A 12,480-nucleotide genomic window follows, 5' to 3' on the forward strand; every position below is an offset into this window, starting at 1 on the left:
CTCTACGTAGAGCAAAACCACCGCAATTAAAGCAGTCGTGTGCTACAAGAAAAGAAAAAGGCTAAACCTCAACAGGCAATCCAACATGCAATCTACAATTCGATGGCTGTACCGAGCTTTTAATCCATAAGCAACTAAGACATTTTTTCTTTTATTCAATGCTAAAATTTGACAAACTACTCCAACTGATTGTTTCTTATCAACTACCGACAAGTGTTGGATAAAATAATACAAGGATAAAGTTAAATTTTTCCTTAAGAGATGGATTATGTTATATATTTATATGAAAGTTAAAATACAATTTAATCTATATAGACTTATATTCTTTTACGGTTTTTGGTATTCAAACAAAATTTTATTATTTTTGGGGTCAAATTATAATTTTAACATATATTAAAAATTTCAATTTTAGGGGATTATTTTTGGGGTCAAATTATAATTTTAACATATATTAAAAATTTCAATTTTAGGGGATTAGGCCCCTACTTACCCCTCCCTTTGTCCCTGAGGACACGTTACGCTCCCAAAAGAAAACTTGGTTCAAACTTTAGAAATGAGGTTGTTGAGAGTTGCAGCTATAAAGTATGAATCGTGAAAAGATTAATTTGTATATGCCATAAAATGGATATGTAAAATTAAGCTTAATTTTACAGAGGATAGCCTCATTTCAATTAGGATTGCTAGGGCATGCACGACTAGAAGTTATGTTATTTAGACTTAGGATAAGAGTTGCATAAACATAATGGCAGAGTAGCAAGAAATCCAGCAATACAAGTCATAGGCATTGTAGAGTTGACAATCAGGTAGCTTATGCCTCCGCAAATTTTAAAATTTCAGTCATCAAGTTTCTATCCATCAGAAGAGGTACAGCCTGCAGAACAAGTGGCTTAACAAATAAATCATAGGTAACAAGGCATGGAAACATGATAATAATGTCAAATGAGGCACCTCCAATGGTAAACGGAGAAGAAACAAAGGAAAAAATTGGTTTTGAACTAATAATGCAGATTATTGAGTCCTGCATGGTTTACTTGCAACTCCAATTTACAACCATCTATTTCCGAAACCTGAATATTAATAATGCTTATATTTTCATCATTACATAGCTTTACATTGAATCTAGTTGGCCTGCAATTTGAGGTATGCAATTCGAGCTGCATCACTTTTTTGTCTCACATCCTCATACATTTTCACCGAGGCCTCAGAAAATTTGTTTAGTTTATCGAGAACCCGAGTCAAGCTTGCCTGTATGCAGCACAAGTTTGAAGATACATCAGCAGTTGTGTCGCCGTTCGTTAACAAGTTAAGACCATCTTTGCTCTCTGATTCTCCGTTGTTTGCATCAACTGATTTGTCTTTCTTATGTTGTTGTTCTAGTTGTTGGTCCATTAAGTGACAAATATCGGATAAGAAGGCTTTGATGGCAGCACTAAGTTCCTCGGCTGGTAAGGCTTTTATTCCAGCTGACCATTCACGACACAGAACGAATATCGGTGGTCCAAATCCCAGATATCGATGAGGTGAGAATGGATACCGGTTCTTAGAACGTTCCTGAGGTTCTATGATGCAGTTTTGCAGCCAACCATTCAGAGCTTCTAAATAAGATGCATGGCTATTAACCCAGTCTGTAAAGCTTATGCCAAAGCACTCAATCTCTTGCTGAAGCTGCACCATAATCTGCCTGCGTGCATCTCCTTGTGGCGCATCCGTCGAGTCCCTTGCATGGTATGCCAGCGAGATGGTGATGTACTGTGAATGATGGCATTCAAGCATGGCCTTCCACATCCTAAGAAACCTACAAACACAAGCATAATTGTAGTCAAGATATGGATATCAATGATTCAGAAACCTCAGAGATTTTCAAGTACTTATGATTTAAAGGAGCTTACCCTTGAGTTAACTCTACAAGTTGTGGCTGCAACTCTTCATCTCTCATTTTTTCGATCCTCTTTGATATGGTATTAACAGAATGAAGTGCTACTCTAATTCGGGAATGTAGATCCTTAACGACTGCCCGCGTTTTATCAATCACTTGGGTGCTAATATCCTTAGCAAACTGGTGTCTGAGCTGATCACATCTTCGATCATACTCCTTCCTGATAGATTCGCTAGCCTAACGGGTGGAAAGAAGCAAGTCAAAAGCTTGAAGGGCAATCTACATATTAGATTGGTTAAAAGCAAAGCTACTAATACTAACATATACCGATTAAACTTAATTAATACTCCTAAACTTTGCTAATTTCTATTTGAGGCATGAGCTAATGTGTTTGCTCACCTGCACTTGTTTAAAAATTACCTAGAAGCATGTTTCTTACCATGACATGAAAACGTCCCTTTCTACTTCTCGAGGAAAGAAAATGTTGAAATATAAAGCATATAACAAACAATTTGAACCTGATATTCTCAGAAATTAAATGAAAGAAGCATCAAGGAGTAATAGCACTTGCAGATAGAAGAAAATGAAACTAATATACACATTCAAAGATAGAAGCTAATCATATTAGCCACACACTATTTCGGAAATTAACAAACATTTCCTTCATTAGTTGCCAATAAGGCAATTAACTTATGGCAATGAAAACCGTCAATAAACTTAAAAGTTAAATTCACGAAACCAACATTGCCTCCAAATTTCAAGCATATGCACAATATTATATCAAGAAGATATTCAAAATTAAATATGTCAAAGTGATTTGAATAAGAAGTACCTTCACTTCATCATAGAGTTTTCTTTCCCATGCATAAAGTCTGTCCAAGGTGGATGAATGACTACCGGAAATCATGCAGAACTCTTCAACGAAATCACTTCCACTGTCATCAGCACCGTCTTTAGAGGCCGTGGCTAGTGGATTCCTTGATGAAGAAGACCTTGAAGATGCTGATCTCTTCCAATGTATGACTTTGGTTACATGTTGCACCGGCTCTACAAGATCATGGCATGAGAAAAGAATGATACATTTCCACGGCACAAGTTAATGCCATAATCAGTAAAATGAAAAAAACAAGTAAAAGTTCCACAAGTTGAATAAGAAAGACCGTCCTTCAATTGACTGTACGTAATAAAGAGCCATGTAAAGCGAGAGCTTACCATGAGAAACCAGACCAGTCTTTCCACGGCAGCAAACAGGTTGCAAAGCTGCCAGCAATGCCGAGGATCCCCCTACAATAGTTGATTTTGACATAAGATGTTCGCAGATGAGGACTCAGTAGTGTATGCGGCACAAGCATTGAATAGACAATAAAAGAAATCGAATCCAAATTCGAAAGTTAAATGAGGATTACCTTCGGCTTCAGAATATCCAACCCTGATTTTGTTAGACTCAAGCATCCGGGAGACTTCCCTACCTGCTTCTGATGCTCGGAAGAATCGATGTTCGATATCCTTTATGCTTGAAAGAAAATCCTTGGCTCTATGGGTTATAAACTCAGAGGGATCTTCCCTTTCAGTAGATAAATCTTTATCTGCCATTGCTTTTCCTTTCTTCGAACTCGATTGTTCGAGCCCACTTTTGCCCATCAAAGTTTCACTTGGACCACTGACATTATGATCCACCTCCTTGTCATTTATCTGCCTAGTACCACCATTTTTTCCCCCTAATCCAAACAAAAATGTATCATCCTGCATTGATCTACCACGGCTATACTTCCGAGTTGCGGAACCATTCGACATTTCAACAGCTTTTCTCTCTGATTCCGGCCCTTCATTCAACTCATTGTTTTCGTCCAAACCACCATGATCAAACCCTTTATTCCTAAACTCTCCCCACCCTCTCAAATCCTCAAAATCCAAATCAACCCCATTATTCCCCATAAATCTAAAGCTCTCACTATCATCAACAGGATCAAAAAAATCCCAAGAACCAGACTCAAAAGGAGGAGGTGGGGGTGGTGGCATTGCCATTGCCATTGCCAATGACTCATCCTCTAAACAACCACCACCATTATTAGGATTAACCTTAACAGTCAAAGCAGCACTATTCCCTGCTCTCATGTAACTCAAATTCGTGGTTACCGGAGAAATGGGACTTTCATTCTCCAATGGTGAATCAGAAACATCAGCTCCTAAATGAGAAGGAGACGGTGAAGGGTATGAAGAATGTGAAGGGGTTTTATCAAGCTCGGTAGCCGAGGTTAATAAAGAAGACTCTATCAAAACCTCAGCTTCAGCAAATCTTCTTAAAGCTATACCAATATTTCTAAGAGATTGAACATAAGAAACATGAGCAGCCGCAAGTGCATACCTTGAATCAATAGCTTGCTTTATGAATCTCCTCCTCTCTTTACATAAACGCAAGGCTTCATTTTTATCAGCTTTTGAGCTTCCACTACCCATTTTTTTCCCCTTTTCACCAACAACAAAACGATCTAGTTCATGAAATTAATATCCATTTGGAGCAAGAACAAAAAAGAACCCAACTTCGGGTTAAGCTTTATGAAACCATTTTAGTAAAGAAAACCCATTTCTTGGAGCAAGTGGAAGATATAGCCAATGAGAAAGTTTGCAGAGATTGCTGCTAACCCAGTGATGAAATTGAAAACTTTTTTTTGTTGTTGCAGAGATTTGTGAAGAAGGGAAATGAGAGATGAATGAAATGACAGAAACAAATGAAAGAAAAAAACACTAAAACAGTGAAAAAAAAAGGAATCTAAATATTTAGTGGATACAGAGAGAAGGGGAGCTTTTGCCTCGTTTTGTGTGTTTTAATTTCTTGTTTCATTGCTGTTAATACTAATTCTATTCATCCATGTGAATTAGAGAGGTATGGATGGTAAAACTACTACTGAGGTCCTTGTACAATGAATTAAATTATATTTTATCTTTTTTACTTAAAAAAACAGATTATTAAAGAGTAAATTTAATTAAAAATTTCATTTATTTTTATAGTTAAAAATTAGTATTTGTTGATAGAATAATTAGATAGTTACACCTCATGTGCTAGGTGTACCTCATGTCGACATATATAAACCAGCTTTTAATGGAAGGACCAATTTGTAATTTGATCAAACATAGATGACTCATGGTACAAGGACCTTCATGATACTTTTACTATTTATATAAGTCGGGTTAAAGGCTAGCTTTAATATTTTAATCACAATTTTTTTTTGTTTACATCAATTGAAATAGTTTATTTTATTGTTTAGAAATTATTTAAATTTAATCATAAAAATAAATAAATATTTATTATTTTTAAATAGTAAAACGAATTAAACCCAATCAATTCAAGTTAAAAATATAAACTTAAACTCAACCCTCTAATATGAAATTAAGGGTTTCATTAGGAAATATAGTAAAGATAAGGATTTAGTTAGGGAATAGTAAATTTCTTCTTCATTTAATTTTAAAAAAAATAAATTAAATAAATTTAACTATTTAATTTTTTTAAAATCAACTGAAATTGAATTAAATAGTTCATCTCATATTTAAAATGTAAGTAGTATGGAATGTAATTATTTTAATTGATGAAACTAAATATATATATTTTTTATTTTATTTCTTATATTTATATTATTTAGATAATTCTTTATAATGGCTAAATATGGTAGTAGGATAAAAGTTATAGTTAATTAAATAATCCAACATTTTATTTATAACGATAAGCTCATTAAGGTGTTTAATTTTAATTTTAATAAATAAATTTTGAATAAAAATGTCGTTATCTACAACTTTTATTACTGTTAAATTTCCTGTATTATAGTGTTTAAGATAAAATTAGCATTTTATTAAAAATAATTAGAGAAAAATATTAGTATTATTTGGTGTAGTGTTGTAATAAATGTGTCAATCAGAAGAATTCCTGTGCTTTTTTACATTCAGAAATGTGCAGGTTGACAGATTTGCCCTTTTATGTTTCCCGAGGGACCCGTCTAACGGCTCCTTAAAATCCGGGTTTTTTGGGGAACTGCCTTCACCTTTTTTCCTCTTCAGCTCTACATAAGTGAAAATGTATAGGTTTATTATACTAGGGTTTCGTATTCATTTTTTTTAATTAACTAATAAAAGATTAATTCATTTATCCGTGGAATTTTAAATTTGATTTTTATATTTTTTAAAATTTTTGCTACCTTAAGTAACGTATATCTCAGTATAAAATTTTTAGATAAGATCGAAGTTAAGGGTGAGTTTGGATGGGCGGTGCGTTTACCTGCGGTTAGTGTAAAAACAGCGATGGCGGTGAGATTAGATACTGTAGCGATACTGTAGCGTGAGACAAAAAGTAAGCTAAACGCACCGCACCGCACCCAATCGCCCATCCAAACCCACACTAAATCAATTCAATAAAATTAATTAAAAATAAGATCAATCGATTGTTATTAAAGGTTAATTAATTAAATTAGTTATATATGAAAAATCAATCAAACCAATCATTTGTCCATACTTGTCCTTTAGAAAAACATTACCTTTCATTAAACATTGGTTAATCCTTTTTCATAACAATATTAATATATTAACTTATTGCGTTATAATAATTGATTGAGTCTTATTTCGATTAGTATGAGCATTATTGTCAATGCATGAGGACGTGAGTTCGAGTACATTGAAGCGTATTATCCTCCTATCTATAGATTATGAACCCCGAAAATGGATCGTGAAACGGACATAAAGAATACCGAAAAATAATTAATTTAATTATATTTAATAAAATAATATCTCAAAACTTATATCTTAAAAGTGTTTTTTTTATTGTTTAACAAAATTATATTTAAAAAATTATAATTCTATTTGAAGAAATATTTTGTTTGAAGTTAAATTATAAATTAAAAACAAATTTTATATTTTTCTCAACAACAAACGTTAATTTTATTTCAACTTGATAATATTTAATTTTCTATTTAATATTATAAAAGTTAAACTGATCCAATCCTTATAACAAATCAACTTCGTAAATATTTTTACGTAAACAAAACAGTCATAATTAAAAATAATAAAAATAAAAATAAAAGAAAATGATTGAGTATGGGTTTTGGATTTGTATAGAAAAGAGTAATTATGGTGGTGGAAATGGGCCACTGTCAGAATTTTATTAATAATTAATTAATTATTGTAATGATTGTCTTAAATCACATATTAATTCTATCTTAATAGTCACTGAGGGACTTCTTTTGGGGGAGGGATGGGTCAATAAAGAGGGATATTGAATACCAACTTTAAACATTTGCCAAAAGGGCCGAAAGGAGGGAAATTAAAAATAATAATAAAAAAAACATAACTTTAATAAAAGAGACAAAAATAGATTAAATAATTTTAGAAATTTTTGTTAAAAGTGGAAAGGAAACAGTGGAACACATGTTCTGCCGTGCATCATCTGGTGTACAAATTTAAGGCCATTCATCTATTTTATCTTATAGAAATTTGAGAAATTTGTTTAGTTTTAGGTTTTGCATAATGTCAAAAATAGTCCCTAACATTTGGTTGTTTGGTAACTTTAGTCTTTTTTTTTGAAGCACTTTAACATCTAACGTTTTTTTTTGTCAAATTGGTTTGTTTGTTTAGCAATACATGTATGGGAATCCATACAAAAGATAGCGAAAACTCTATACGGTTGATCTTTTGAGCATGCTTCAAGCTAGATTGATTAATCAATCCATCTTGGGGTAAAGACTTCTTCCACTTACGTTTTCTTCCACTATATATATACAGTCACATTAAAATAAAAAGAAGAAAACTAAACACCACCGTTGAAATCAAGAATTCTCAGCCCTTATTCAAAACATTTCATATCATATAGTATTCAAGTCAAAATCAATCAAACTCATATATATTGTCCCTTATTCGAGTCCTCGAGGCCCAAAATACGTATTAGAAACAAATTGGGACTAATTCAGAAACTTAGAGAATTTTTCAGAAAATATTAAAAATTTTCAAAGCCACAGGGTTCACACGGTCAGGAGACACACCTGTGTCTCAGGCCATGTGGGTATTCAAAATAGGGACACACGGCTGTGTCTTAGCCCATGTCTATACCTGTGTAACTCTCTGACTTGGGTCACACGGCCAAGCCACACGCTCGTGTGCCAGACCGTGTGTCCTTTCAAAATGGTCTCGCACGCCCGTGTGTCTGGCCGTGTGGACTCAAAATGAACCTTAAACATAAACACATATTTATATGTATATAACCAACCAATATTAACTTATAATCTTATTTACAATCAATTCACAAAACAAGTAATAGTTAGACACCCTAGGTACGTGCCGACACAAAAGGATAAACATCACCACGTTTGAGATCGTGATTGTTGTTGGAAGCTGAATCAGAAATCAAAATTAAGTACCTAATCTGCGCACGGAAAACAAAACTGTACGCTGAGTAAAGCTCAGCGGTATTTCTATAATCCGAATATCAAAAGATATGAAATCACAAATATACAATCTAAATATTACAACAACCATATCACATTTCATTTGTTTCACAATATCTCAATTCTCACATTTGCTATATAAATAGCTTTTCATAATATAATATACATATCATTTAAACAATAATTTTGTTCATTCCATATCCAATTCATGAATACACAATTCATGTGTCTCAATCCATATTTCAATTTACTGTCCCATTTTCATTTCACATACAATATCATCTAACATCAATCATAATACAATTTCAATTAATTACCCCTATTAACACGACTCGGACTCGGACAGATACACGGATCCAACCAAACACACCAATTTGGCACCTAGTGCCTTATCGGATAATTCGAAGTAATAATTTGACACCCAATGTCTCATCAGCTAAACCGGAGTAAATTGGCACCCAGTGCCTCATTGAATATATCCGAAGTAATAATTTGACACCCAATGTCTCATCAACTTGAAGTCAAAGAAATCCCCAAATTCTTCCTATCCTATGGCATGCCATCTATATCCGACTCAGCCTGATACAGTTAATAGGGTTCCAATTCACTTTTCAAATACAACCAATATTCATTTCAATTCAAATAATCAATATATTCAATATATATATACCAATTCAATCCATTCAATTAACTTAAATTCAATTCAATGGCAAAGTGTCAAATACTCACCTCAACGTTTACCTTATGCATTAAATAAAAAAACACAACAATTAATAACTAAGTTCGGATTAGAAATACAAACCATAAATTCTGAGCTATTTCTCGTTGACTTTATTTTTTCCTTTTTAGTCGAAGGTTCCGGTACGACATTAGCTACGGAATTAAAACAATTAAAAAACATCAATACAACACAATTCAATTTCATATTGAATATTTCAAATTTTTACTCAAATATTGCCTAATTTCCAATTTAGTCCCTAAACCGAGACTAACTTTTATTCTTCACATTTAATTCTTTATTTTCATGCAAGTTCCACTTTAGACTAAATTCAAAATTTTAAATTTTTCACGATTTAGTCCCTATTACACAAAATTTACTATTTGTTCTACAATTTAATCCTTTTTCATTTCTAATTTAAAAATCTATCAATTTAATCTCTAATACTAAAATTATTCAACATTAACAACATTTAAAAACTCAATAATTTTTAAAATTTTGACAAGGTCAGGTAGTATTTAATATCGGGATTCTAAAAACATAAAAAATTACAAGAAAAAAAATTAAATTGACTAACCAATTGAACTTAGAACTTTGAAACCCTAATTTTCGCTTTTCTTTCTTTTTTCTTCCTGCTTCGTTTGTTCTTTATTTCTTTTTCTATTTCTATTTCTTTTATTTCTTTATTTTATATTATAATATAATATATAATATATATACTTAAACATTAAGTTTTAATACTATATAATATTATAATATATATTTACTTTAAATTTTATAATAATATACTTATGCCGCCTCATTTATGAGCAATGACATAATTGCTTCTTTAGTCCTTTTAGTTTTTCTTTAATCTATAATTCAGCTTTCACCCTTTATACAATTTAGTCTTTTTACCTAATTACTCTTAATTTATGTAAATTCGCCTAACCAAAACCTAATTAACCACACAACTAACTTCCTAAATATTTTTAATAAATATTTACGAGTCTAATTTACGGAAACAGAGTCTCGAAAATACATTTTTCGACACCCGTGACTATCGGGTCGTTACACGACAACACATCACACATGGTCGTGTGGTAAGTCGTGTGGTGGACCGTGTAACTAACTGATTCCGAATTTTAGACACATGGGCAGGAGACATGAGCGTGTGGTCGACCGTGTGTGAGACATAAAAATGCAATGGTCACACAAGCTGGCACACGGGCATGTGCCCAAATCGGGTAACTTACGGATTTGAAAAATAAGGGGCATGGGCAACCACAAGGTGGTGTGCCAGGCCATGTGGAACCACAAGGGTGTGTGAGCCTAAATCGCCAATTTCTGTTAACGTCATATTTGTTGTACAATGCAAGTGTAAGCTATCAGTAAGATAGGTATCACCAAATTGAGTTGTATGATCTACTTTATTGTGATTATGAATTAGCTCTATTTACTCTCTATTATATTGGACTATATGATTGTATCTGCATAAGAAGTTATACATACAAATTGGTCATCTATATTTTGCATCTGCATAGGGCAAGGGTTATGGATTGAAGAAAGTGTTCTGTACTAAATTGGTGGTCAAATCACCTATCATTATATTTGATCCGATAGTGAGACTGTAAACACTGTAACATGTCGTACTGACACCGTGAGGTGTGTAGTGTTGGACAGGTATTATATACTTACTGGTATGTTGGGTTGGACAGAGATAGTGTGTAGCTAATGGGGGTAGGATAATTTAGTCTTTGTATTTGGCATGAGTTATAGATTTAGTCTCTATACTATAATTTAATCACTTTTAGTTTATATATTTTGACCTAAAACGAAAACAATCAAATTCGTTAGATCAAATTCTGTTATTAGTCCTATATTATGTATAAGTTGTAGATTTTTATTATTCTCTAATTGATCATTTTTAGCCTTTATATTTTTTGAATTTTAAAATTTCAGTCATGACTCAAACAATAGTTGTTAAATCAAATAACTAAAATAACATGACTTTTTTGTATATATTGTACGTAGATAGAAAGCGCATTACACATGCGATAATACATTTACATCATAATATTTTAGAAATATCATAATCTAACTTAACAACTTTAACAACAGTCATTTTAGATCAAACCTAAAATATTAAAATTTGAACAATATTTACATATAATACATGAACTAATAGTAGAAATCGACCCAAACCAAGTTGTACAGTATACTACAAAAATAGGCTATGTAACGACCCCAAATTCTCGAGTTAACATTCGAGTGCTGACCTAGGTTGGCGATGGATAAATTTATTTTGGAATTGGGTTTTGTTGGAATTAATTTGGGTGAATTTTGGACCTTTTTATAATAAATTAAGGATGTTGGGAAGCTTGTGTGAAGTAGGGGGAAGATGGATGGCTAATATGGTGATTTTATAATAAATCACGTATTCAGAGTACAGTACCTTATCTATTAGTGGCCATTGTATTCTTAAGGCATTGTATTTTTTTTGTAGGTCTGTAACTCATTTATCATTTTTGTTATTTTGACTATTTTAATATACGAAGATATTGAAGCTCCACATATTTTGTATTACTATTTGCAGTATAACTATGTATGATATTTTTTCTTATATAAATTTTACTGAGTTACTTTGATGAACTAATGTAGTGGCTTAATATTCAAGTAATTCGTATTTGGAATTAGGACGTTACAGGCTAAGATTTTTGAAGATACGAAAAGATAGAGATCATCAACTTTATTAACAAAGTGGGCAAAATTGGATTCATCAGCTTTAAAAGGATAATGTTTGGATATAAGTTTTAACTTCATAAATTCACATGATACCCTGCTCTGTCATGTAGGTATTATTAAGGTACTTTTATTTTATTTTATAAAGGACAAAGAACTATGGGAACTTTCAACTTTCTTTTTAGTCCTCCTCTACCTATTTTTTTTTTTTAAGGGAAATGAAGTATATCCATCACACTTTGCAAGGCTGGATAATGTTTGTGTTTTTCATCTTATTTTTCTTAGCATTATATGTATCCATCAACCAAGTTTGATGAATAAAACAACTAATGGTGGTAAAAACCAGCAAGAATCAAAGTAAAAATGATCACCGAAGCCACTTTATTTATTTTCTTCACCAAATTCTTTTTCTTTATCACATCTTTAAATCTGTATAATGATTACTTTTGGAACTTCCTCTTCTGCATTTGCATCTTAGGACAACCCCTTTTTTCTTTTTCTTTTTGCAAACTTCAACGATTTTAATTTTTAATTAAATATTTCTATGTGTTTTATTAACCATTTTATTAAATTGGTATAATTTAATTCGATATTTTATTTTATAAATTAAATTATATTAATTTAAAAGTGTTTTAATAAATTTATTTTTTATATAGAAAATTAAAAAAAATGTTAAAATAAAGAATGTTGAAATATATTATATCTAATAATTTAAAATGTTAGCAAATAAAAAGGGGGTTGGC

At 31.9% G+C, this 12,480-nt stretch overlaps 1 protein-coding gene across 1 annotated transcript; it reads right to left on the minus strand.

The window, feature by feature from the left end:
- Positions 1 to 974: 974 nt before the first annotated feature.
- Positions 975 to 4,716, minus strand: LOC121208735 (protein ALTERED PHOSPHATE STARVATION RESPONSE 1). Its single transcript, XM_041079764.1, has 5 exons — positions 3,283 to 4,716; positions 3,089 to 3,160; positions 2,709 to 2,923; positions 1,890 to 2,113; positions 975 to 1,795 (listed from the first exon to the last, which is right to left on the minus strand). Exons 1-5 carry the CDS (start codon positions 4,331 to 4,333, stop codon positions 1,120 to 1,122), a joined length of 2,238 nt encoding a protein of 745 aa, XP_040935698.1. The 5' UTR covers positions 4,334 to 4,716; the 3' UTR covers positions 975 to 1,119.
- Between the last annotated feature and the right edge of the window lie 7,764 nt (positions 4,717 to 12,480).

This window comes from Gossypium hirsutum, chromosome A02 (genome assembly GCF_007990345.1).
Source record: "Gossypium hirsutum isolate 1008001.06 chromosome A02, Gossypium_hirsutum_v2.1, whole genome shotgun sequence".
NCBI classification, from domain to species: domain Eukaryota; kingdom Viridiplantae; phylum Streptophyta; class Magnoliopsida; order Malvales; family Malvaceae; genus Gossypium; species Gossypium hirsutum.

What these genes read in the sequence shown, in the direction of transcription:
- LOC121208735 (XM_041079764.1), bottom strand. Translation starts at nt 4,333, where the DNA reads ATGGGTAGTGGAAGCTCAAAAGCTGATAAAAATGAAGCCTTGCGTTTA. An exon ending in GACTGGTCTGGTTTCTCATG is followed by an intron (nt 2,924 to 3,088) that starts GTAAGCTCTCGC and finishes ATGATCTTGTAG; the next exon opens with AGCCGGTGCAACATGTAACC. An exon ending in AACTCTATGATGAAGTGAAG is followed by an intron (nt 2,114 to 2,708) that starts GTACTTCTTATT and finishes TCCACCCGTTAG; the next exon opens with GCTAGCGAATCTATCAGGAA.